The sequence below is a fragment of the Sander lucioperca genome, chromosome 21, assembly GCF_008315115.2.
Source record: "Sander lucioperca isolate FBNREF2018 chromosome 21, SLUC_FBN_1.2, whole genome shotgun sequence".
NCBI classification, from domain to species: Eukaryota; Metazoa; Chordata; class Actinopteri; order Perciformes; family Percidae; genus Sander; species Sander lucioperca.
Genome location: NC_050193.1, coordinates 6151666 through 6175235, shown reverse-complemented (window position 1 = coordinate 6175235; position 23570 = coordinate 6151666). Strand labels below are relative to the sequence as shown.

Genomic DNA, 23570 nt, shown 5'->3' with positions numbered 1-23570 from the left:
TATAAAGACTTGCGATTGCTCAGTCAATCAGAGCTGAGGACTGGAAGTTTTCCAGTTGACAAGATCGCTCAATTCTCAGCACTGTAGTTTAGTTGTGGGGAAGTAAATAAAAACTGTGAATCTCAAAGTCTTTGTTTCTAGTTATAGACTTGTGAAATATGTTGTGAGTGTTCAGCCTTTCATCATATTTCCTGCATATGACAAACATTTACATGATATTGGATTTTTGTGTGTGTCTGTCTCTCCCTCCCCCTCTCTTTTTACTACTACTTAGAGGTTTGTGCAGGTCATCAAATGTTCTTGGAGTTCCTGACTGGTACTCGAGGAATGTTGAAAGTTCTTCAAAGTTATTGTACTTTCTGGGAAGCTCGTTGTACTTGCAGGTACATCCAAAAGTGTTAAGGGGATCTGGCAGGTTCTTCCACTGAGGTTCTTTGATGTCCATGCAGAACCTTGGAGGCCCTTGGACTTCCTATGGTAAGCCCTTGATATACTAAGAGCTTAGAGGGCTAAGTACATTTATTAGGCTACTTGTTGCATACTAGATCATTTAGTTTATGCTATACTTTATATTTCTACTCCACTACAGTTCAGAGGCAAATACTGTGAATTTTACATCCAAACTATATCATCAAAATATCATGCACTGCTATATTAAACTACTCAACAGTAAGTAGTTAAAATTAGCTTTACTTTAACCATCTACAACATAAAATGCTGCATAACCTACTAATAATCCAGCTACAGCTTAATGACAGTGGTCATTTTGCATAATGAGTAGCCTAAATTTTGCTGCTAATACGTCTGTACTTTTAATTAAGTACGATTTTGAATGCAGGTCTTGTAATGGAGTAATTGTAACTTGAAGTAAAACTACTTTCACTTAAGGTGGAGGTGTTTGGATTTACTTAACGGCTCTTTCTTGTAGGTCCACGAAGAAGCGTGGATCCTTGGCGCTAGATGAAGCCCTCTGCGATGATTGGAGACCCCTGTAGTGTAGATGATGGAGGTACAGTGTGAGCCGTAGGTGTGAGCTCGCTGCTTGGCCTCGTGGCCGCTGGCCCTTTAAGAAGAGCGGGAGGGGGCGAGCAGCATCTTGGCTGCAGTGTTTTTGTCTCTCTGTCAGTGAGCGCTCCTGGGCCGAGGCGGCTGAAAGGATTTCTAGAGGGCAGGTAAGAACAGCCTATAAGCTACAATTTCTCTGTTTGATAACTGCAATAGTCTCTCTTTGTCAAACTGTTATTTTAAAGCGCTCCAGACGAGGGTGTCTTCTTGTGAGTGTGACTTCTTTGTGAAGCGTCGGTCCTGCCCATTCCCCCGGTCTTCTCTCCGAAGTAACGGGTCCTTTTATCCTCCAAAACCACCCCAGCTTCAGTTATACTCACATTACTACCTGCTGTTCGGACTAATTAGGTTTCATAATTTCACATGAGCATTTACCTTTAGAGGAATGTTAAACTGAGTCTCACGGTTGATCCTCCTCCGGTGCGTGCCTTTTTGTTCAGAGCATCATTGGAGGCTAACTGCACGGCGGCGAGAAGCGCCTTTAACGAAAAATCTCTATAATATCATAATAATAATGATATTCCTATTATATGTACTAAAAGTGAGTCTGTCAAACTGAAATGTGTGTTTACAGCGACCCTTTCATTGGGTTTGAATGTTATAAAATAGGTGAAATGTCTCTACAAAAGCTTTGCATTTTCTATACAGAATGCTATCTGTTAAATTCACCATGTAGCCTACAGTGATGTTTTCGTAGCGGGCTCATAGAGAGAGGGTTGCCACGCGACCTACCTCTACTTTTGTCTTCATGAATTAAAGCAGGAGTTTAAGTGTTGCAGCGAGCTCACAGACAGTAGCCTACTGCACGTTGCAAAGCCATATATTTCCCCCAACGTCATGTCTGAAAGAGCAACCCATTTGGCTGTTTGTTTCTGTTTGTCCTTGATTATGACATTTTTCCAAATGCCTCACACATGTTCGTTTTCTAATTTCATTAAAAAGGGAAAGCTCAGTAAAGACTAAAGACTCAGGGGAGAGGGTGGGTCCGTGCATTCTGCAAGCTCTCATTACTTCCAGATGTTCGTCAGTTTTTCGCTGCCGCTTCTTGCCCTCAAATGTGCTCGTCTCGCCGCCTGTAGCCGGTGAGTGGTCACTGAGGAGTTTATACCTCAGAAGACGGATGAGGACTGATGGGGTTGTATATGTCAGCTGGGCAGGGAGAGGGGGAACTTAACACTATTTAACCGCATTTGTAATAATTTGCACTTGCTCTAAACTGATGACCCTCATTGATTTCCTTTAATAAACTAATACGTTAGGTCTTAATAGGCAAATATGAATGTTTCCCCCTTGTCTTAATGTTAATATGGAGGAATGTTGGTTTAATAATTAACTTTATCTGACAGGATGTCTCATAATATGTGTGGTAGACTGTCCTGATTCATCAGTAAACACATCAGATGTTGTTATGATAAAGGACATGCAGAAGTTGGCAGGATGTGGGGGTAGTCATCAGCCTGTTACACTGCATCATACAATACACCACTGTCCTGCTGTCGTGTAATGGGCTGCTAGCTGTATTAAATCACCTACCAGCAGATAGCCAAAGATTGTAGCAGCTGCATGGCACTCAGGCGGGCTCTGTGCTGTCATTAATTCTGTTACATAGGCCGTTGTCTGTGGCTCCAATATTTAGTTTACTGCAGGAATCTTGTATTAGTTTTAGTCAGGTGTACCTAATAACCAGGCAAGTGAATATTGCCTTATTGTTTTGAGATCTTGTGAGTGTTAGTGTAGTAACAGTGAAACCTGACTCTTCCTCGTTTGTCTGGGGACCCCCTGGAATCCTAACGGAGACCCCTGGGAGTCCCCCACACTCAGCTGGAGTTTCCTTCAGCAGTATTATTTTTTTTTTTTAAACCAAACTGGAATGTGATTGTCTCATTACAGCTTTTGGACCCAGGGGTGCTGTTAAGGAATGCAGGGTTATAAACCCCATTTGCACACTGGGCCACACGCCGGGCATTTAAATGGTTTAGTGAGGCTAATGAAATTACACCCTGAACCTGTATGAGATTGCCTGTCACTGTCTAGGGTCTACCACTGACAAGCAATTCTGGACAGTTTTACATCATGATGAATTAACTGTTCTGTCAAAACAATACACAGCATTAATGATCATTTTCATCACTGAAAGTTAGAGATACAAGGATCTACAATGTTGTTAACAGGCCTTTTCAGTGAATATACATGCAGTCAGGTTGTGTTTTTCTTTTCTTTTTATACAATTTGCACCATTACCCCATTTAGATCAGATACCCAGAAAGAAATGGGTGTCTTGTTCATGTTTTCCACCCTCCAAAGCACCCTAAACTTTTTTGCAAGATCATTTGTTATGATAAAACCCCAAGTTCTTAGTTGTATTAGAGGTTGGTTAGTTTATAAAGTAGGGATAAACTTTCGGCCCAGTAAATTGCAGAAGTAGCATCAGCCTGATTTGGTGAAGACAGAGAGGGTTAATGATTAGGGTTGGGAATCTTTTGGATTTTAACAATTCTGATTGCAATTCCGATTCTTCGATTCCGGTTCTTATTGATTCTCGATTTCGATTCTTTGAGGGGTGGAGTTGAAACGGGTCACATGCCTATTTTCACAAATAAGAGGAAAGTTTTAATTTGATTCAATGGTGGTTTGCAGTTTTACAGGGCTTTTTCAATGTAAAATAAAGCCACACTAGAGCGCTGCTTACTGTGCTCCAAGGCTGCAACACAACAAGCGCCTGGCTGCTACGGAAACCAAAACTTGCGCATATTAAATTGGGAAGCGATGATCGGATTTGAAACCAAATCCTCTAAACGATTCCAATAAAGAAACAATTCTATTGGAATCGTAATTTTTGAAACGATTCCAAGTAGGAAAGTTCTCGATGCCCAATCCTATTAATGATCCTACTTAACTATATTGATTAGGGCAACCAGTATAGGAGTATGTTCAGTGAACATATGGTCTAATCTGGCTTTTGAGGCAGTAAGGACAGTGATTATCTGCCCAAATAATCTCACTTGATCTTATTTAATACATTAATACACTCAGAAAAGCAAGATAGACTTTTCTGTCCAGTAAAGCACGCACACGTGTTGGAATAGTCAATGTTGTGGATATTTTCCTGGCCCGTTTTATTTTCTTTATGTCTGCAGTCTTTTGATCAGCAGCTCTCGTTGAATCAGGAAGTAATTGATTAGATTCCTGAGAGGGAATCACTTTACTACATCGCTGCTGCAGTGAGGTTACTTCCTCTGCTCTGCTGTGTTATGTATGCTCAGTACCACAACAAACGCTGACCTGAGCTTTTAACCCCAACACTGCTCTGACCGGCTCTCCACCACCCGTCTTACTGCCATCTGGACTTCGTCTTCCTCCCCTCCAGACCCCACAGTTTCCTTAAAACAGTGCTCTGGCCTCTCTGCTCGGCATCATTTTTAATCCCCACCTCCACACACAACTGCACCGGAATTTTCTCCCAAATGCCCTTTTTCTGTGTTTTTTTCCGGTGCCGCTCCTTGCAGCTCAGCCCCACCCTTGCTCAGTTTCCTGTTGGAGGACAGCACAATGACCAATAGGAGACTGGCGGGTGTTTACTCTGCTCCTGTTCCAGGAGTAATGGGAGCTGGCCGGCCCCTCCCCTTGGCCGTACTCTAGCCAGACTGCTCAGCCCAGTGCCGTCTGCTCCTCCATACCACCACTGCTTAATGTAAAAAACAGGGCTTTTTGCTAAAGGGCAGAGAATCCTGGAGGGGACGTCACTCTGGTTTATGATTTCACTGTCCTGAATTTAAAGTCCAAATTAGTCAAAAACCACATGTCCACCAGCAGCATAAGAACACACTGTATTGCCATGTTGATATGAGATCATCTGGCCTCATTACACATGGTGAAGGCCCTGTCTGTCGAGCAGTGACGTACACCGTTCAGCTACATTATGGTTAGTGACAAATGGCTGTTGTTGCTTCTACATTTAGCATTATTTAGCTGTTCAGGGGAGAGATTTGTTGTAATTTCTTCTGATTTATTATTCATGCAGGACCATTTGGCTGAATGAAGCCATCTGTGCTGCAGAGTGAGGAGGAGGACAAAGAAGTCTCGGTAGATAGATCAACAACCATGTGTCCTGTTGTGATCTTTATGTAGCCTAACATTTAAAACTCTTCTCCATATCTATATTAAGGTTTTTGCGGCCTGTTACTCTGAGAAGAAAACCTCTGAACAACAATCAGCTTTATTTAGTTAGACAAAGTGCAGCTTCTCATAGGGATTCTCTATTGTCGCTCTATTTTTAGGAGTGGAATGCACAAATGATGGTAATCTTTTAGGCGGAGCCATTTAAGATTATGAGGGAAGGTCCTTTGAAACTGTATATTCTCATTGTGAGGAGCCTGCAGCCTGTGTGATCTTTCTGATGTTCTTCCTGCGTTTACAGCAGCAGAATACATTCTGGTGTCAGCAGCAGTGATTCATATTGGTGAGAGTCCAACTCTGAGAACAGCCATGGTCTTCTTATTCGAGAAGTTTCCATCTAAAACTCTTAGCAGCATTTCTTTTTTTCTTCCCCCCTCCTCCTGCAGTTTTGCCTTTCTTTCCTCACATTCCCACTCTTTCTCTCCCACCCTCCCTCCCATACTGTACTGCTCTCCTCTGCTTTCTCTCTTTCTTACCCCTTTTTCTTTCTGGTTTGCGCTCTCCCCTTGTTACTCTTTCTCCTGGGCTGGGAGGAAGTGACTGGGTTGTTTCTGGATCCTTTGGGAATAGAAAGATGGAGCTCCCTTTTCCTGTAACCCTTTCTTCATCAGACTTCAGACTATTGCCACATCGTCTCTGTTTTGCCACATCAATTAGCTTGGTATGAGAAAAGTGGCACATGCACTGCCTTTTTATGCTAAATTGACATTCGAAAAAAGGTGCATCTGTTGTCAAAATGTTGCTACTTATTAGGGGTGTAATACATCAGAAATGTATAATCATACCATCAGGTTTCACATCTAAATCACTTGGCATTCATATCATCGGTGCCTTTACCTGAATAAATCAACTTAAAAGCTACAGCTGTGTTTGTTGATCTGTGGGAGTCTTCAGGCCTCAGACAGTGTTAGGAGATCTGTGTGTTTTCATTTGTGCTGTGTGGGAGTCGATGGGAGTTCAAGTTGTCTCCTGTAACGTTTGGTATTTGTCTTACACAAGTATTTGCCAACCACATAGTTCACAGTCTTTAATCCTCTCCTTTGAGATCAGTTTATGGCATTGATATACGTTGCTAAAATCGTGTAGGGATGCATTCATAATATTGTATTATCTTACATAATTAGCATCACAGATAGCTGGCCATTTTTGGAACCTAAGGCACTTTTAGATCTAGATATCAATCACTAAGTCCTTGTATTTCCAGTTTATGTCAGTGTGTGGGTCCATTACAGCACTTCATCAACTGTTTGTTTGTTTTGAAGCAAATTTCTTTACCACATACTCATGCACACATCATTTCTCTCTGTCTCTCTCTCTCTCTCTCTCTCTCTGAGATGCCCCTCCTTGCTTTATATTAGAACCAGCTGTGGAACTAGGGGCTGAATGAATGGCTCTTTGTGATTTGGCTGTCGTTCCAGTCTAAAAGGTCTGTTTCTCCCCCTACCCCTCCACCCTCTGTGGTATTGGCATGACAACAATATGAAACAATGAATTGAACAACAGCAAGTCTTGTTATGATATTATGCAAAGGTCACCCATTAATGTTTTTAGGCTGCAAGACCCCCCCCGACAAAATGTCGACCACACTTACACAGCAGCCTAACTCTGAGCAGCCAGAGCAGAATGTATGAGAATCAGCAGACGCAGTCATGCAGCTTATCTGGTGGACATGCACGCAGAGGTTACAGTGCAAGCTTCAAGTCTGTGTTGTCCATGAAGGGAACGCATTATAAGGCCCATGAAATCAGTCTGGCTTTAAGGTGATCTGTGCAGATGATGGCTGTTCCCACAAAAACTTGACGGCGTGTCTGCATATGGATTTGGGGGGGGGGTGTGAGTCACAGAGGCAAGAAAACAGAAAACATTGCCCAATCACATGGCAGGGAGGCTCCCAACCTTGAATTGATTAGAGTGCCTTGACTTGGAGAGAGGAATGGGGTGGGGGGAGTATTTCTAGAAAGCTGGAAGAGGAGGGGAGCAGCTATGCATGAATCAGGCTTCATCCAGGCTGCACTACAAGGAGGTCAGAGAGTGATTGGCATGTCATTGGAGTATATTGTTCACATCCGGCATGTCAGTCAAAACCACTGGAATGTTTTGGATTTTTTTAATGGCTTTGCAATCTGTGTTTATAGTCTTGCGGGGGCTACTCTTTTGTAACCTGTCTATTTTTTATCTCTGTCAACAGCTACACACCTTTAAATGGAGTTTTCAGCCCAAGTTTCCTTTATTCTTGTTTCCCACAGGTGCTGACTGTAAGAGTGCAAGAAAAGGAAGGGAGAGCAAGGAGCCTGGGGAGGAGAGATCCCATCCTTGCAGCACAAGCAGCTGGTATGAAGCGGAAAATAAATCCCTCTTTTCCTAATTCACAAACCATTCCCAAGCTTGAGCAGAATAGTAATCACCAAAGGCTGAGAGAGTCAGTAAGGCAGTGGAAAAATCCATAAAGATCTTCTCTGGGTGGTGGGAAGAGTGGTATTTCTGATTTAGCAATACTAAGGTCTAATCCTTTGTAATGGCAATAATAATGAGGTTACTCAATGAATGGAAGCAATGAGTTTGATAAACCTGAGAGAGATGACCTCGAAATGAAGCCTGGCATCTTAAATCACTTTTCAGGGTGGTCTCAATCCTCTGATACACCAAAGGCACAAGAATATATACACATACTGTAAATCAAATCCAGTTTTAAATCCTCCAGATACAAGAGTTTGGTTGTAAATTACCTGAATTATGAATTAACCTGAAGCTGCATTGCGTGTACATTTTGCAATGGTTTCTGCAAGGGGTCAAAGATGCTACAGTATAATGCAATTATTCTTGTGACATCCTACAGGACATACCACAGACATGTAATTTGTGCTGGGTGACCTGCATCTTACCCCCTGAGGGTTGTCTTAATCTTAATAGCAGGGAATGGAGGGAGTAGACCAGGCAATGTTAACTTGCGTTAGTATGGTATGCACCTGTATGGGGAGGTAGGGGGGTGTAATGTGGGCAAGGCATTTGTCCTGGATGAAGCTGGCAAGGGAAAGTCATCTAAAGAATGGTAGTGTGACGCTGGGGAAGGTTCAGAAACAACACTGGAAACACTGGTTTCTGTTCAGATGTCATCTCAAAGGAACTCTCTGAGAGCTGAGAGAGAGGGAGGAAGGTCAACCACTCCACCCCAGCCACACACATATACACACTCAGGGGGAGTATGTCCACATGCTTACAGATCTGAAACACCAAATGAGCCACTGTTGGAGAAGCAGATGTGGAGGCCTGTTAGTGTGGGCGCTTTAAGGGTGTGATATGGGACGAATGGCACCTGGAGAAGCAATAAGGAGAGTGACATTTTGAAGCAGAGAATAATGTGAGTTTGTGTGTGCAGATTTGGTTTGAAGGAGTAGAAAACTGCATTCAAAGTGGAATGCAATGGACAGTGTCAGCCGTCTCGTCTGCTGGGCTGGGACGTTTGGTTGCTAAACTGCAGATTCTAATTATATCTCATCAACTGTCCCCTGTCTGTGCTGTCCTCCACCCTCCTGTACACATGCTCTCTCACACACTCTCACACACACAGAGACATGCTCGCTTACTCCCAACCACTCCTCTTCTCTCTGTCCTGTTCTCACTTTCTCACACATGTAGGCATACCCAGATCACACTGTACAACATGCAGCACATAATCAATCTACTGCTTTCATTCCATACTGGAGATAAACGGACACTCAGACTGCCCCGCCTCAGATGCCTTTTAATTCTTATTTTTTACCATAACAACTTGTGTTTTCTTGTTTGTTTGTTTTTTTCGGATCGTAGCAGTGCTAATGTAAAGTAAGTCTTCAAATTGACATCCAGGACATCTGATAAATTCCTTAACTGTAAGCTAAAATATAGTTGGCTTAGTGACGCTGCCCTATAAAGTTAACAGTGTAGTAATATTTTCCTATCACAATGAAGTGAGGAGTACTTTTACTTAAAATGGGCCTGTATGTGAATGCATACAGTATTTCCATGCCTCATAGTGTGTGGCAATCTTGGTATGAGAGGGTGATGAAGGGGCACAGATAAGGGGAATCACACCAGGACATTAAACTGACTACAGGACTTCCAAAATACCAAGTGAATTTAGTCAGTGTTTCCAAGTGCCCTACTTTTCACAAAGGAGCAAGCACTGACTAGGGTCACAAGATAGCAGGCGAGAGAGAAAGCATAACTCAGTTGCTGAAGAAACAGAAACACAGCCTTAAAGTGAAGTGAACTGAGTATGCCCTAAAACCAAAGTGGAGGTTGCAGTCCAAACTTCTGATCTTAGCTCCCTAAAGTCAAAAGTAATATAACAATTTTCAAATGGGTATGCTGTGGATGGCTTAAACATTACATCCTCAGTTCCCACAAAGTGATGACCTAGAAAGTTAATCTTTTCCAAGCAGACACAAACGCAGAGGCATTGGCGTTGTGGGCTCTATGTCGTTGCTGGCACTGTGGTGTTCACTGTGGGAGGAAAAAGCACAATCTTTTGTTTATAAAGAGTCAAAATGCATTACCCCTGTGTGAAAAATTTATTGAAATTCTCAGCAATTCACTATGCTACTGAGCAAGTGAATGTGGAGGGAATGAGAGAGACAGTGACCAGCTGAAACCTCCTGATTGTCAGCTGATGTTGAGAGGGGGAGAAAGCAGCAGAAAAAGAAAAAAACATAAAAAGAAGACATAAGAGAAGACATAGGAGGGTGAAATTGTGGAGAAAGTGAGGGAGAGAAAGAGGAGAGAGTCTGTAAACCCTAAATTGAGAGGCGAAGTTAGTGTGCACAGATGATTCCTAATAAGGTTGTAACTGGCAGTCTCAAACCTCTGTCCTGGTATTAGCTGCCAGGAAACTTTCCTCTGTAACTCCTCTTCTCTGAACGCTAAGAACAGAAACAAACACACAATCGACTGTGACCCACTATGCTCCCAAAAATGAACAGATAAAATTAGACAGGGAGGCAGGAGGGTAGTATGGTGAGGTAGTGAAAGAAACAGTAAAACTATTTATGACAATCACACAAAAAACAACTATGTGGTCAAAAAGAGCAATCGTTTCTTGCTGGCATGCAAACTATATGTAGTTGAGTACTTGCATCTATGTAGTCCATATGCCTTTTTCACAGAAGACATTTTGACTTGTCACATTAGGAAAAGCACTGGTGTAAATGATGAAACAAAGGATGGCTGCTTTGATTTCAGGGTCCTTGTATCGTGCATGTTCACTCACTGTCACTCTCACTGGAACACTAACATAACAGAGCCATCGTGAGTAACACCTGTGCTTTTACTACTATGATAAGTCAAAATGTTTGCTGTGAGAAAGGCCTATTTATAAGATGCTCATATAAACACTGATCTTGTCAGGTTTCTGTTGGGCATACACAATCATATATTATTGCTTTAACCCCTGTCTTGTTATTTCTGCAAGAAAAGCAACTCTTGTTCTCATTAAAGATATTTGGTATGCTCATTTATAAATTCATCACGTGTCTGTCTCCCCACAGGTGAGAGTTGTTGGGTGACTGTTTGAATAGCAGCCCCAGGCTCATTATGGCTCAGGTGCTGCATATGGACCCCGGCTTCCCAGGTGCAGTTTCATTTAGTTTTACTAAATAATACTCAATAAAGTTATTTGGAGATAATTCATTATTTTTGTTTGGATTTAAACTGTCAAACAAATTGCAAATAATTTAACAACTATCTAGACACGTATAAGGTCAGGTTATAGTAACTGTGCCATTACATTTTCTACCTAATCTGCTGATTGTTTCAGAGTAAATATGAATACACAGTAGCCCAAAGTTAATGCTATTTTCTAAAGTCTGAGCCCAAGATTAGACGCAGATTTCCGTTTGTTTAAAGATTTGATTTCCTTCCCCCTCAGGGAAACTCAACCCACCTGCTCCCCCTTCCCTGCATGGCAAAGAACAGGAGGCGGCACCCTACTCAGTGGAGACCCCCTATGGCTACCGTTTGGACCTAGACTTTCTCAAATATGTTAACGACATAGAGAAGGGAAACACTATCAAGAAGGTACCTATCCAACGCCGGCCACGCTATGGCTCCCTGCCCCGTGGCTATGGCTACACCGGCTCCTGGTGGACCTCCACAGAGTCTCTTTGCTCCAACACCAGCATGGACAGCCGACACTCCTCCTTCTCCTACTGTGCCCCAGGCTACCACACGTCGCAGAGGCCCAGCTTCAGCTCTGCCCGGGTGGAGAAGACCCTGTTGGATGCACGCAGGAAGCTGGAGGAGGAGAAAGAGGGGCGGAGATTCTCCAACCTGGGCAGCATGCACAGCAGCATCGCAGGCTCTAACACCTCTCTCAGCAGTGCACACAGCTTTAACCGAGCCCATGGTGGGGGCGGATCCTTTACCCCATTGAGTTCTGGCCTGTCCACCCCAGTGACCCCAACACCAGCACACCTGCAGCACGTCAGGGAGCAGATGGCTGCAGCCCTCAGGAAGATAAGGGAGCTTGAGGAGCAGGTGAAGACCATCCCTGTGCTGCAGGTCAAAATCTCTGTCCTGCAGGAGGAGAAACGGCAACTCAGCGTCCAGCTGAAGAGCCAGAAGTTCCTGGGTCATAGTCTGAGTTTCAACCGAGGTCGTTCCAGAGGAGAGCTCTACATCGACATCCCTGAAGAAGATGTGAGCACTGGAGCTAAGAGCAGCAAAACGTCTGCAGGGCCACTGTCTCCCACCACACCCGAGGGCTCCAAGCTTCAAGACTCAGGGTGTGAGATTGAGGACACAGTGATTGTGGGTGGAGCACGACCAGATGCAAAGCGGGAAGTGCGCACCATTGGAGTGGGACCAGAGAAGTTGAGGGGCGGTCGTGAGGTTGGAGTCGGCGTTCGGGAGGAGGATCTGGGGCTGCTGCCAGAGACAGAGGCTCTTAAGAATCAAGTGGGTCAACTTGAGGTCCAGCTAAAGAGGACCGTGCAGGAGCTGCAGGAATGCCAGCAGCAGGTTGCAGCAGTCCAGAAGGCCCCTCAGGCAGAGCATCCAGTCATGGCTACCAGCGTGGGCTGGCAGGAGCCACAAGGCTGCAGCTTGCACACTCTGGTCAGTTTCACACAACTGCCCCAACAGAGGGAACAGAGAACTGTGGGAATCCAGGTGTACACACTGGAGCAGCCTACTGTCGTGGAGGTGGGCACACTGCTCCGAGCAGAGCCCTGCAGCTCCCCCTACCTTCAACCAGCTGGTGGAGTCGTGGAGGGCCACAGAGGACAAGCTGAAGGTCTCTGACACTCAAATTTAATTACAAACCAGGATCTATTTTGCCATTGGATTGCATCAGACTGTACAAGTAAATTGACTACTCAGGGTATATGAGCTTGCGTTTACAAGGTCTTATGAAAAATGTTGGATCAAGTAGTTTACTTTTATCTTATTGTATTCCTCCATAAGATATTTGATTAATTATGGCTGAAAAATTGAAGTCTTCTTTCTGTCTCACAGATGTTCCAGTTGAGTTTCCGATTGCAGTCAGCTCGAAGCAGGTGCGTGATGTCCTAAAGAGCGAGTTGTCCACTTCGGTACCTGTAGCTAATCCTGCCATTGCTGTAAGCACGCCTGGTAATCAGATTGGTTTGTTGCATTCAAAAGAAGAAGAGACACACCTGTATACATCCACAGAGACGGTTCAGTCACAAGAAGGCCCTAAGACAGGTAACTGGACTGAACTCTGTTCAAAACACCCCTTGACCATCACTCTAACATGTTCTAACAACATAAAGTTTCTACGTTATGTATGATCACTGGTATTTTTTCCAGCCTCATCTCCCCAGTCTTCTCTGAGGTCCATCATGAAGCGGAAAGCAGAAGGTGAACCAGGATCTCCCTCTACGAAGAAGAATCTACAGTTCATTGGAGTCAATGGAGGGTAAGTGACAGTCATTTTGGCTGGATCAGTATACCCAGCCAAAGGTATACTGTCAGTTATAAAGTAGAAATATTGCTTATGTACCTTGATAAAACAGGCATGACTTGCAAAGACATGAAGTTGTTTGAAAGTGAAACTTGCTTTTGTGTTGCAGCTACGAGTCCACATCATCAGACGATAGCAGCAGCGAAAGCTCAGATGAAGGGAGTGATTCCAGCGAATATCATGAAGCCAAAGAAAAACTACCAGAGTCAGCAGTCCAGCTCCAGCAAATAACCCACAGCAAGGCTTCCCAACCTCCAGAAAGCAACAGTGTACCTCAACAGACTGCCGTCAAACTTCCAGCCGTCATTCCAGACTCACAGCAGAGTCCCAACCAGTCTGCAACTGTAGACACTAGACTGCCAGTCAAAGCCCCCGGGTCACCAGCGACGGACGCTGCCTTCGACTCCATTTTAACTCCTCCATGCCCATCAAACGATGCTGCCTCTAAAGAGACTGTCAATCAGTCATCAGAAAAACTCAGAGTCACCCAGGAGATCACCTCCACAATATCAAGCACTGAATCCACTCCTGAACAAAGCTCCATAACATCCTCAGTTACCTGTACTTCATCGCTGTGTGTCACTGAAACCACTGAGATTACTAAGCAGAAATACACCGTCCAGTCAGAAACAACCGTCCTCTCCAGCCAATCGGAGCCAAACCTGGCAGGGGAAAGCCTTGCAAATGACACTGCTACAGCACCGACCAAGCAAGTCAGGTAAATATACACATGGTTGACGGACAGACAGTAATAGTAATAGATATAGTAATAATGGTACTATTAAGCCTGTGTATGAGTATCAATGACTGATGTTGTCTCCTCGTCTGTCTCAGACTGGACCTGAGTGACAGCCTGATGTCAGCTCTTCATGCCCTGCAGAAAGCCCTGGGGGAACCCAATGCTTTCAGCCAACAAGGAGCAGTAGGTGTTTTAATTCACTTTTTTAACCAGGATAATCCACTCAGTATTGATACTGCTTTCCAGGAAATCCAGGAGTGTCCTTTTTTAAAAGCTATCACACTGACAACAACAAGCAGAAGCACGATCAAGGGGAAACACAGCTCCTCAAAAATTTATTTATCTTAAGTGCACACTAAACATTTATAGAACATCATGAACTCTGCCCTGACTCTTACAAAAGGCATTTTTACTATGTGCTTTTTAAACTAGTTGTTATAGGGTTCTTTTAATATAAGTTATAAAGTCTAAATGTTTAAATTAGTCTAGAAAACAGAGTTTAAGCTTTGTAATACAAAAAAAATGAGAAAGGGTTAGCTGCACACAGAGCAAACAACTGTGTGTTTCTCCAGAGGATTGGTTTCCAACAAACCCTTTCCTCATTTTTGATTTTGATATGCTTATAATGGTCAGTCTGCATGTGAGCTGTGCTCTTGCATTTCTCTAAGTCTGTCAAGTGTGTATGTGTCTTTAATCATCCTCATTCTGTCCTGTCTCAGAGGGCAGCCTACACCACTGTGCTGCAGGAGTGGCTGCGCGTGTCCTGTCACAAAGCAGCAGACACAACTGTTGTCAAGGCCTATATGAACACCTTCGCCTCAGTCTCCCCTCAGCTGCTGGAGTTTGTGATCAACATGGCAGATGGCAACGGGAATACAGCGCTTCACTACACCGTCTCCCATTCCAACTTCCCCGTGGTGAAACTGCTGCTGGACACCGGTGAGTGTCAGTGTGTGTATATGTGTGTGTGCATGAGAAAGAGTGAAGGGAGAGACAAGATTACATAAGGTAATCAGATTTAAGTGCCACAAATCTTAAAACATTCCTGTCTCCAACACGTCATACATGCCTGTCATTGTTTGTACTGCTGTTGTATCACCTGTCACACTGATTGCCCTACATACCTGACAGGCCTGTGTAATGCTGACAAGCAGAACAAAGCGGGCTACACGGCCATCATGCTGACAGCTCTGGCCGCCTTCCACTCTGACAATGACCTGCAAACCGTCCTGCAGCTCCTGCGCACAGGGGACGTCAACGCCAAGGCCAGCCAGGTGCGCCCTCTACTGTTTATTTGGTTTTACTGCACCCCCACACACAACAAAACCCATGTGACTTACAGAGCATTTACATGTGCTTTTCAGAACTCTGCTCACTAATGTGTCTGATTATACTGCAGAGTTTTAGTCACCAGATGCATGATGCTGTCTAAATGAAAGCAATTTAGTTTAGGTTGAAGATGACTTTAAAGGTTTTAAATGCGTGTTTGTAGGCTGGTCAGACGGCGCTAATGCTAGCGGTCAGCCACGGTCGAGGGGACATGGTGCGGGCGCTGCTGTCCTGCGGGGCACAGGTCAACATCCGTGATGACGACGGCTCCACAGCGCTCATGTGTGCCTGCGAACACGGTCACGTGGACATTGTGCGTCAGCTACTGTCTGTGCCGGGCTGTGATGCCACTCTCACTGACAATGTAAGCCTATAGTTCCTTTCCGTCTTCCTTTCTCTGTCTCTCAGTTGTTCTTATGATAAATCCTGCCCAAAATCCATCATCTCTCCATCATCCTCTTGTTTCTTACAGGATGGCAGCACTGCTCTGTCCATAGCCCTGGAGGCCAGCCAGAACGACATTGCTGTGCTTTTGTATGCTCACCTCAACTTTGCAAAGCCTCCTTCCCCTGTGAGTACTTTGATACACTTCTAACACACACCTACTGTTAGTCATTAGGGCCTTATTTGTAGAGCAACCATTTTGCACCAACACACTAACTGAAGAAGAGGTAGATGAAGCAGATTGCGGTATTGAGGAAAAAAGAACATTGGCACAGACAAATCTCCTGGAAAACACTAATCATCACAAATTTGATGTTAAGCTGTATCATGCAAGCGTAAACATATTTGAACTACATTTTTACACATTAGCAGTAGTTATTCCTACAGCTTTAGTCGTTAAGTGTACAGAACTTTGGCTTGTTTTTTCCTACAGTTCACATGCAATAAAAACTTTGCAGTATACTTGGTCCCAGCAAAGTAAATAAGTAGCTGCACCTCCAAATCACACCTTATATAACCCTAACCCCATCAACACTCGTCATGAATGACATCAAAGTTTTTAACAATAATACCTTGTTTTTTAAACTTGTCTAGGTTTCACCGAAGTCTCCTCTCTTGGGTTCCTCTCCTCCTGCCGGTGAAACTAAATAAAGCCTGCTTCAGCCACTCCACAGTACCTACTCATATAACAATGTGATTTTTTTTTTTTTTCATCTGTGTACTTACCAGAAACAATTAATTTGTGTGTGCGTTTGTTTTCACCCTCCATAATTTAAGTACTTTATAGTGTGCAGATAATTACATGATAGCTTGCACCGTTGTTATCCATTGCTCTTTGTACACTGTGGTCTTTTTTTAATCACAGTGGTGGTTAAAACATGGATTTCTTTGTGTGTGTGGTACAATCTGAAAAGTCCAGTCTTGCAGTGATCCAGTTGTCAGCACTGTTTTTAGTGGCACTTATAAGTCAAAACTGTTAATTTGATTCATTTTACAGTTCATTATTATACACTTGTTGTTTTATTCCATGTGAATCTCATATTAGTTGCTTTATAGAGCGATGTGTTTTCATTGTAATGCGTACAATAGCTCTTACACAGTAGCATCATTGTGTGTGTGACCATCACTGTCATTTGGAATAACAAAAGCCACCCCTCTCATCGATAAGTGTCCTTGCATCAAGTAGCTCATTGGTGCTACAAAAATGTAATACAGAAAACACCACTTCAACAGTATATCAATATTTATACACAAGGTTTATTTACTCTAGAGTATTTTTGATATTGATTTTTTTAAATTTTCACTAAATTCAGGACCTCCAAGGATTACAATTATTTCACGAGCAATGGTTACCTTATTACACCTTTTTAACCAGAGGGAAAAATATTATTTTATGTGTCGACCACATTTCCCAAAATTTACCCAAAGATGTATCTCTCCTATCAGCTCTGTGACACTGTATGTGTGGTGATAGTATTAGCAGAGGGTTAGCATCAGTGTGAAGAAGGAAAGAGGTCAACATTATTCTCTGAAGGCTACGGTACTATGGTCTTTGTATTTTTATACGTGAAGGTATTTTGGATGGTAGTAAGGAAAGATTAGAGTGTATCTGTGTTTATAATATTCTGTGTTTATAAATTCTAACAAGAGTTGGTTGAGAAATGACTGAAAGCACTGGTGTAGCCACCTCCGCTGTGGTCATAAGATTTGTCAGGGAACCAGAAAGTGACTGATTGGGGTCTTTAAAGGATGTGCCGTGTAAGATGTGAATATCAAAATAATATATGTCAATATAAACTGGTAGTTATTATGCCTAAAATCAAATTCTTTGAACAAAAGTTCATAGGTTATTGATGTCAAAATTTCTATTACTTTTTAAAGACTTTTTCACGATTTTCATATTCTCTTTTAAGCAATTGAAATTTTATAAACTAAACACTTTTTTTTATTTAATTATCTTTTTATACATTTAGATTTTTTAAGCTCACACCTACTTTATGTAATCGCAAAGCCCTTTAGTTTATGTTTTATGAAGGTTTATGTAAAATTCTAGATTGTCTTTCTCCTCTTCTAATTTGTGCATTTTGGAAAACCATTGAATTAATAAATGTGGACCACACTGTTTCTATTGCATTTATACTTTTGCATTATTACTTTGTTTGCATTTTGAGCTCATGATAACAATGGGTCTCTTAGGGGGGGGGGACATTGTTCTTTTTCTTGCATATGTTTGTTATGCCCTTAGCCGTAGGCATTATGTTTTCGGGTTGTCCGTCCCTGCGTCCGTCCCATTCTTGTGAATGCAATCTCTCAGAACAACTTGAGGAAATATCTTCATATTTGGCACAAACATCCACTTTTGAAAGGTCAAAGGTCAAGGTCACTGTGACTTCACAAAACACGTTTTGGGCCATAACTCAAGGATTTCTAAGCTAATTATGACAACATTTAACAGAAATGTCTAATAGCGGAAGTCATGACATTTTATATCCCAAAGCTCAACTTCACTGTGACATCATAATGTTCTGCAAAAAATGTTTTTCTGGCCATTATTCAACGCGCTACTCAAGAACAGAAGGGGAGACATTTGGTCGGATACTGAAATGGTGACCCTAATCTTGGGTCCCCACCTTGAAGCTATGGTGATTGTATAGATCTTCTGTGCTGCAGGGTTGAAGATGTGTGTGAAGCATCCATGTTTGCCAAAACAATACACTTAGTACCTTTTATTAAATTATATAAATAAGTCTTTACTACATATAATATATGAGTCTGGACAGACATGGATGTAAACTGTAACTTGTCTGGTTTGTGGAGGCATACAAACGCAAGGTGATAATTCTAGTTTTATATTTGTTTCGTTTTTTACAGACTTGAAGTAACTGGTAAATAATTAGGTGTGTGTGTGTGTGTGTGTGTGTGTGTGTGTGTGTGTGTGTGTGTGTGTGTGAGAGAGAGGAAATCTCCACTAGAGGGTGTTTTAACTTCCAACATTAACAGCTGGTTTAGTTTTCCCTCGGCCTACATAACATCCCTGATGTACAACAACACTAAACCCTGTTTACTCATTTAAAGGCCCACCAGTATCATAATAAGGATCAAAACCATCAAAACAGTCCTAACAGTAGTGACCTGTTTTATGTTATATGTATACTTCATCTCTATTTCATCAATATAGGTCTTAAGCATCTTCAGCATTATACATGTGAGATGAATTTCCCTGTGATGTTGCCAACACAAAATTACATTAATACGTTTTGGTAGCCTACTAAGGATATTTGTTCTGTGGCATTCAATACTCAGTGATGTTATTTCTTTACTACAAAAAAAAAATACAGTATACTTAGAATCAATATGATAGAATGCTGTACAGTTCCCTCTCACAACAGGGTAAGCAAAACACTCCCACACAATTCTCCTGAAGTGGGAAAAATAATGAAACAATTGCATAATCAATGTTTAACAACACTGATTAGACAATAAACCAATCTAGAACATAAAGGTCCTTCTCTGGGGATAATTGCAATATGTTGTGAATGCATACAGTAGTTCTACCTGGAGGATGCTGCAATGCAATGTATTACATCCTCATACCTCTGTGGCTTTCCACAGAGGAATATGATGGTACAATGTACGGTACCCTGAATGCTTCCAGGGAAACAAACCCAGAGGGAACTGCATTAATGATTTACATTGCCAATGCAAATGTCCTATAGGATGCTCCCTGTAGTTTGGGCACAATAAATGATACTGCCAAAGCTGCTGTGCATGTTGTGTATTATGACAATGCATGCACTGAGCAGGCACTGGGAAGAAACCTCTTCATTCATCTGATCAGGGGAAACATCCATAGTGAAATAACTTGGACTTTAAGTACTGGTTATGCTTTTAGACATAAATGCTATGTATTGAAACAACAGAGCTGTCGGATCATGAAACAGGATGCAAAAATGGCTCCTCACCAGTTGTGAAGAGGTAAAACTCCAGCAACACTTGTAGTATACAGAACAATTTTATTGCTAGACCAACACGTGTCAGCTTGTGGCATCAGGGTCATCTGCCACAAGCTGAAACGCGTTGGTCTAACAATAAAGTTCTCCTGTATACTACAAGTGTTGCTGGTGTTGTACCCATTCAGACATTTTCCCTTCTTCATGCACCATAGAAGAAGGTGAAGTTGTGCCGGAAATCTCTGCTCTGCTTCTACGATCCTCACCAGTTGTGGCCAGCCAACCGGGGTTGGGCCAGCTGTGATCACAGATGCAAACAAGCCCACCTTGCAGCCGGTTTGACCCTTTTCAGGCAGCTCCTGCAAGACCGTAAGTACGTCCTGCATGGTGCACATATGGGTGTCATCCTGGGTTTGAGGCTTTAGCACAAAAAAAGCAACCGTTAATCACGGCTGGTGGAAAATGTAGAACCAACTTGAAACCATCACTAAAATTAAGATAAGTTTGGGTTTCCAAGTGGTGTTGTGGCCTGTTTTATTATGTAATTGACAGCCATGTACATTCCTTTAAAAGACTGCAACAATGTGTAGTTTTAGAGTCTGCACTAATCTCAAACAAACACTTGACATAGCACCAGCTGTGTTCCTCAGACAGCTGCTTGTCTTTGGGAGGAGTCCAAAAGATAACATGTCAATGAAAGCAATTCCTTTAGTCTGCACCATGACAGTGCTCTTATGAACTATGTTTGAGACAATATAACATTTTAGAAGACACATCTACCAGCCAATCAGAAAAGATCTGGCTAATACTAGTCAGGCAAAAGGTCCACTCACTTCGGCTTTGACTTTACAGCAAGCACACCTCAGTGATTCAGCCTTTGTTGTGTGACAGTATGTCAGTTAAATTGTAGATCACTTCTCTTAGATTAGTTTTATATTCTCTAACAGGACTAATCATGATCATGACCACTATGAGTATGTAAAGCCAAACTGTCTGTACAGTAACAAAATGAACAGTGGCCTTAGTTAGCTCATAACTGTCTACATCGAAAAGCTTTTAGCCCTAAAACAATTACTCTGTTCATTTGGTTACAATTAACGGCCAATATCCGTTTATGTCAGGCAGCATTGTGTAACTATACACTATTAGCTGAAGAACACAATGGAAAAACATCTTATCTAGTTCTTCTTTTGAATGGATCCACCCTGACAGCTGGTGGGTTAGATAAGCTAGACACACACCATGTATGGCAGGAAACACAGAACATGACTTAAATCATCATGTTGGAAGCGTTTCAACTGATAAACTAATCAAAAAATAATATTACTTGATTGCAGAGCCTGGATTTGACTTGGTCTCTGCATATTTGAAGCTGTTGAACAGAGTGTTTACTTTTAAGGATTACTGTACATGACTTTTGTATTTGCTAATACTTACTGAGGTGAGATTCTTTCTACAAGCCTCTAGGGTTTTTTTTATTTTATATCTGCAGAACTTGTTTTTTTTCTTTCCTTGTGTTGTTGCTGCTTTGTATTATTGTGCAAAATAAATCAAAACAAAATAAATAAAGACAATAATAATGGTCACTAAAATGAACCATTTTTTTCTTTCAGTTTGGGGGGTAATGAGTAAACATAGGCTATTTCTCTGGAGTGATTGCTGTAACTTTGCAAGATCCTTTGATGAAATTGTTCATGAAAATACAGAAGGCTATATATGCTGCCTAATGCTTTGACCTGCTCATATAAAATTAGGCTACATCTGAAATATATTTTAAATGGGCTAGTAATTTCAGATTTTGCCTATAATCACTGCTGACAATGATCGAGGTTTGGTTCAAGATTCTATGTTATCTCAAAAACAAACTGCAACTCATCATGTGGACCGTCTCACCGAGCCTATCTTCGATCATCGAGGTGGTCCTGGGTGTGTCCATGCTCTGTTTCAAGCATAAAACCCCTGCGGTTAGGCGGACCAGTCAACAATAGTCAAGGAAAGACAAGATGACTACACTCACTGCTAAGGACAAGGACGCAGTCAGAACCTTCTGGGCTAAAGTGTCTGGAAAGGAGGAGGACATCGGCACCGATGCAGTCGCTAGGTAATAATGACCAAAGCTGACTGATGTAACCTGTTTCAACATTTATTGATTCATTTATATATGTATATATATATATTTATATATGACTCCCATTTGTTTAACCAGGATGCTGGCGGTGTACCCGCAGACTAAGACTTACTTCGCCCACTGGAAGGACCTGAGCCCCAGCTCTCCCTCTGCGAGGAAGCACGGAGTTACTGTGATGAAAGGAGTTGCAGATGCTGTGTCCAAAATCGACGACCTGAAAGGAGGTCTTCTGACCCTCAGTGAGCTGCATGCCTTCACTCTGCGTGTGGACCCTGCCAACTTCAAGGTGCAGAGCCAAACTGATCACAAGATAATAGCCTGAAATGTATATGAAGTGTTCTTCAAGCTTAGGGCCTTGAGAGGTTTCCAGACCTGCAACAGGTCCATCTGTTATTACCATGCACATGATGCCCCAGCCCCAGGGGAGCTATGTAACATCTGTGTGATTGTGTTCTTTTCTCAGATTCTCTCTCACTGCCTCCTTGTGGTCCTGTCCATCATGTTCCCCAACGACTTCACCCCTGAGGCACATGTCGCTCTGGACAAGTTCCTGGCTGCTGTGGCTCTGGCCCTGGCTGAGAAATACCGATAAACAGCAGGAGAAGATGAAGGAGACTGCAGCATGAGCTTACATTGCATAATGATTAATAAATGCATGCATGCAAAAAGCAAAGCAATTGTGTTTCATTGTATGTTTGTGATGAGTTGTATCATAAGTGAGAGTAGATCAAAAGTCACATCTACAGCAAAAATCAGAGCAGTCAAGCAAGTCAAATTTTACACCTAACATTTAGGCAAAACTCCAAACAGTCATTGGTTCCAGATTCTCCAATGTCAGAAATAATTTCCTTTCTCTGTTTATATCATTGGGAATTAAATATCTGTTGGTGTAACAAAACAAGATATTTGAAGACGTCACCTCAGACTATTGTTTCTGACATGTTATAGTCAATTAACGATTCATTGATTAATTTACAAAACAAACGACAGAGTAATCATAAAGAAAACAATGGCTTTTTGCAGTCGTACCATTAAACTTATAGGGACATTTTCATATTTTTTTTGGCAGTTTTTACATAAACAGTCCCAATAACTTATTAACATGGGCTATGATAACTGTCAGTCATGAAAAAGGAGTTAGTGTTTATTATTATTATTATTATTATTAGTTGTTGTAGTAGTAGTAGTAGTAGCTAATAATAATAGGCTAATAGCCTATTATTATTAGCCTATTACCATTATTGTTGTTAAATTTAACTTTAACAGAAAAAAAAAAAATCGCACATCCAAACAATTCTTCTGTGCAGGTACGTTGGACTTTAAATGTGGTTAATTTAAAAAAATGAAATATTAAACTTTTGTCATTGAATTAATAATGTTGTTGATGAAGCAGAATACCACAAGAAATGAACTACCTACAAGAGAAAAGCTGTGACTTTAGATAAAACTGACACTTTTGTCTTTTTTCTTTAAATTTTACTTTATTTTTTTATCTATTAAAGTGACGAACTAAAAGCCAAATCATGAGCATTTAATGAGAGCTATTAATTTACACATAGGCAACCTGCGCTACGTTTCATCTAGGCTATAGGCTAATTATAACAATACCAGCAACAACATTATAATCAAAACATTGTTTATTAGTTTTAATCATAGGTTAGGCAATCTTCAGGACTTCATGTTTTTTACCTAGGCTATTTTTTTTTTTGATAATTTATCCACTCTTAGCACATTTTATCAGCACTATTGTTCTTCAAGTGTCCAAAGGTCAGTCTTGATATT

The 23570-nt window shown here is 41.9% G+C and overlaps 2 protein-coding genes across 4 annotated transcripts; both read left to right on the top strand.

Moving 5' to 3' along the window:
• The first annotated feature begins 1063 nt into the window (after positions 1-1063).
• kank2 (KN motif and ankyrin repeat domains 2) lies at positions 1064-17834 on the top strand. Of its 3 annotated transcripts, none has more exons than XM_031312629.2 (13): positions 1064-1172; positions 7488-7572; positions 10764-10846; positions 11144-12508; positions 12730-12939; positions 13045-13153; positions 13308-13916; positions 14033-14120; positions 14657-14876; positions 15069-15211; positions 15430-15630; positions 15739-15837; positions 16305-17834. In XM_031312629.2, the coding sequence occupies exons 3-13, from the start codon at positions 10810-10812 to the stop codon at positions 16359-16361; spliced, it is 3138 nt and encodes a 1045-aa protein (XP_031168489.1). In that variant the 5' UTR covers positions 1064-1172; positions 7488-7572; positions 10764-10809; the 3' UTR covers positions 16362-17834. The 3 variants fall into 3 exon arrangements, with proteins under 3 accessions (XP_031168489.1, XP_031168491.1, XP_031168490.1); XM_031312630.2 differs by lacking the exon at positions 1064-1172 and adding an exon at positions 6649-6667; XM_031312631.2 differs by lacking the exon at positions 7488-7572 and having other exon boundaries at positions 1081-1172.
• A 3814-nt stretch (positions 17835-21648) lies between these two features.
• LOC116059723 (hemoglobin embryonic subunit alpha-like) lies at positions 21649-22444 on the top strand. The gene is made up of 3 exons (XM_031312975.2): positions 21649-21761; positions 21867-22074; positions 22252-22444. The coding sequence occupies exons 1-3, from the start codon at positions 21664-21666 to the stop codon at positions 22378-22380; spliced, it is 435 nt and encodes a 144-aa protein (XP_031168835.2). The 5' UTR covers positions 21649-21663; the 3' UTR covers positions 22381-22444.
• The last annotated feature ends 1126 nt before the right edge of the window (positions 22445-23570 follow it).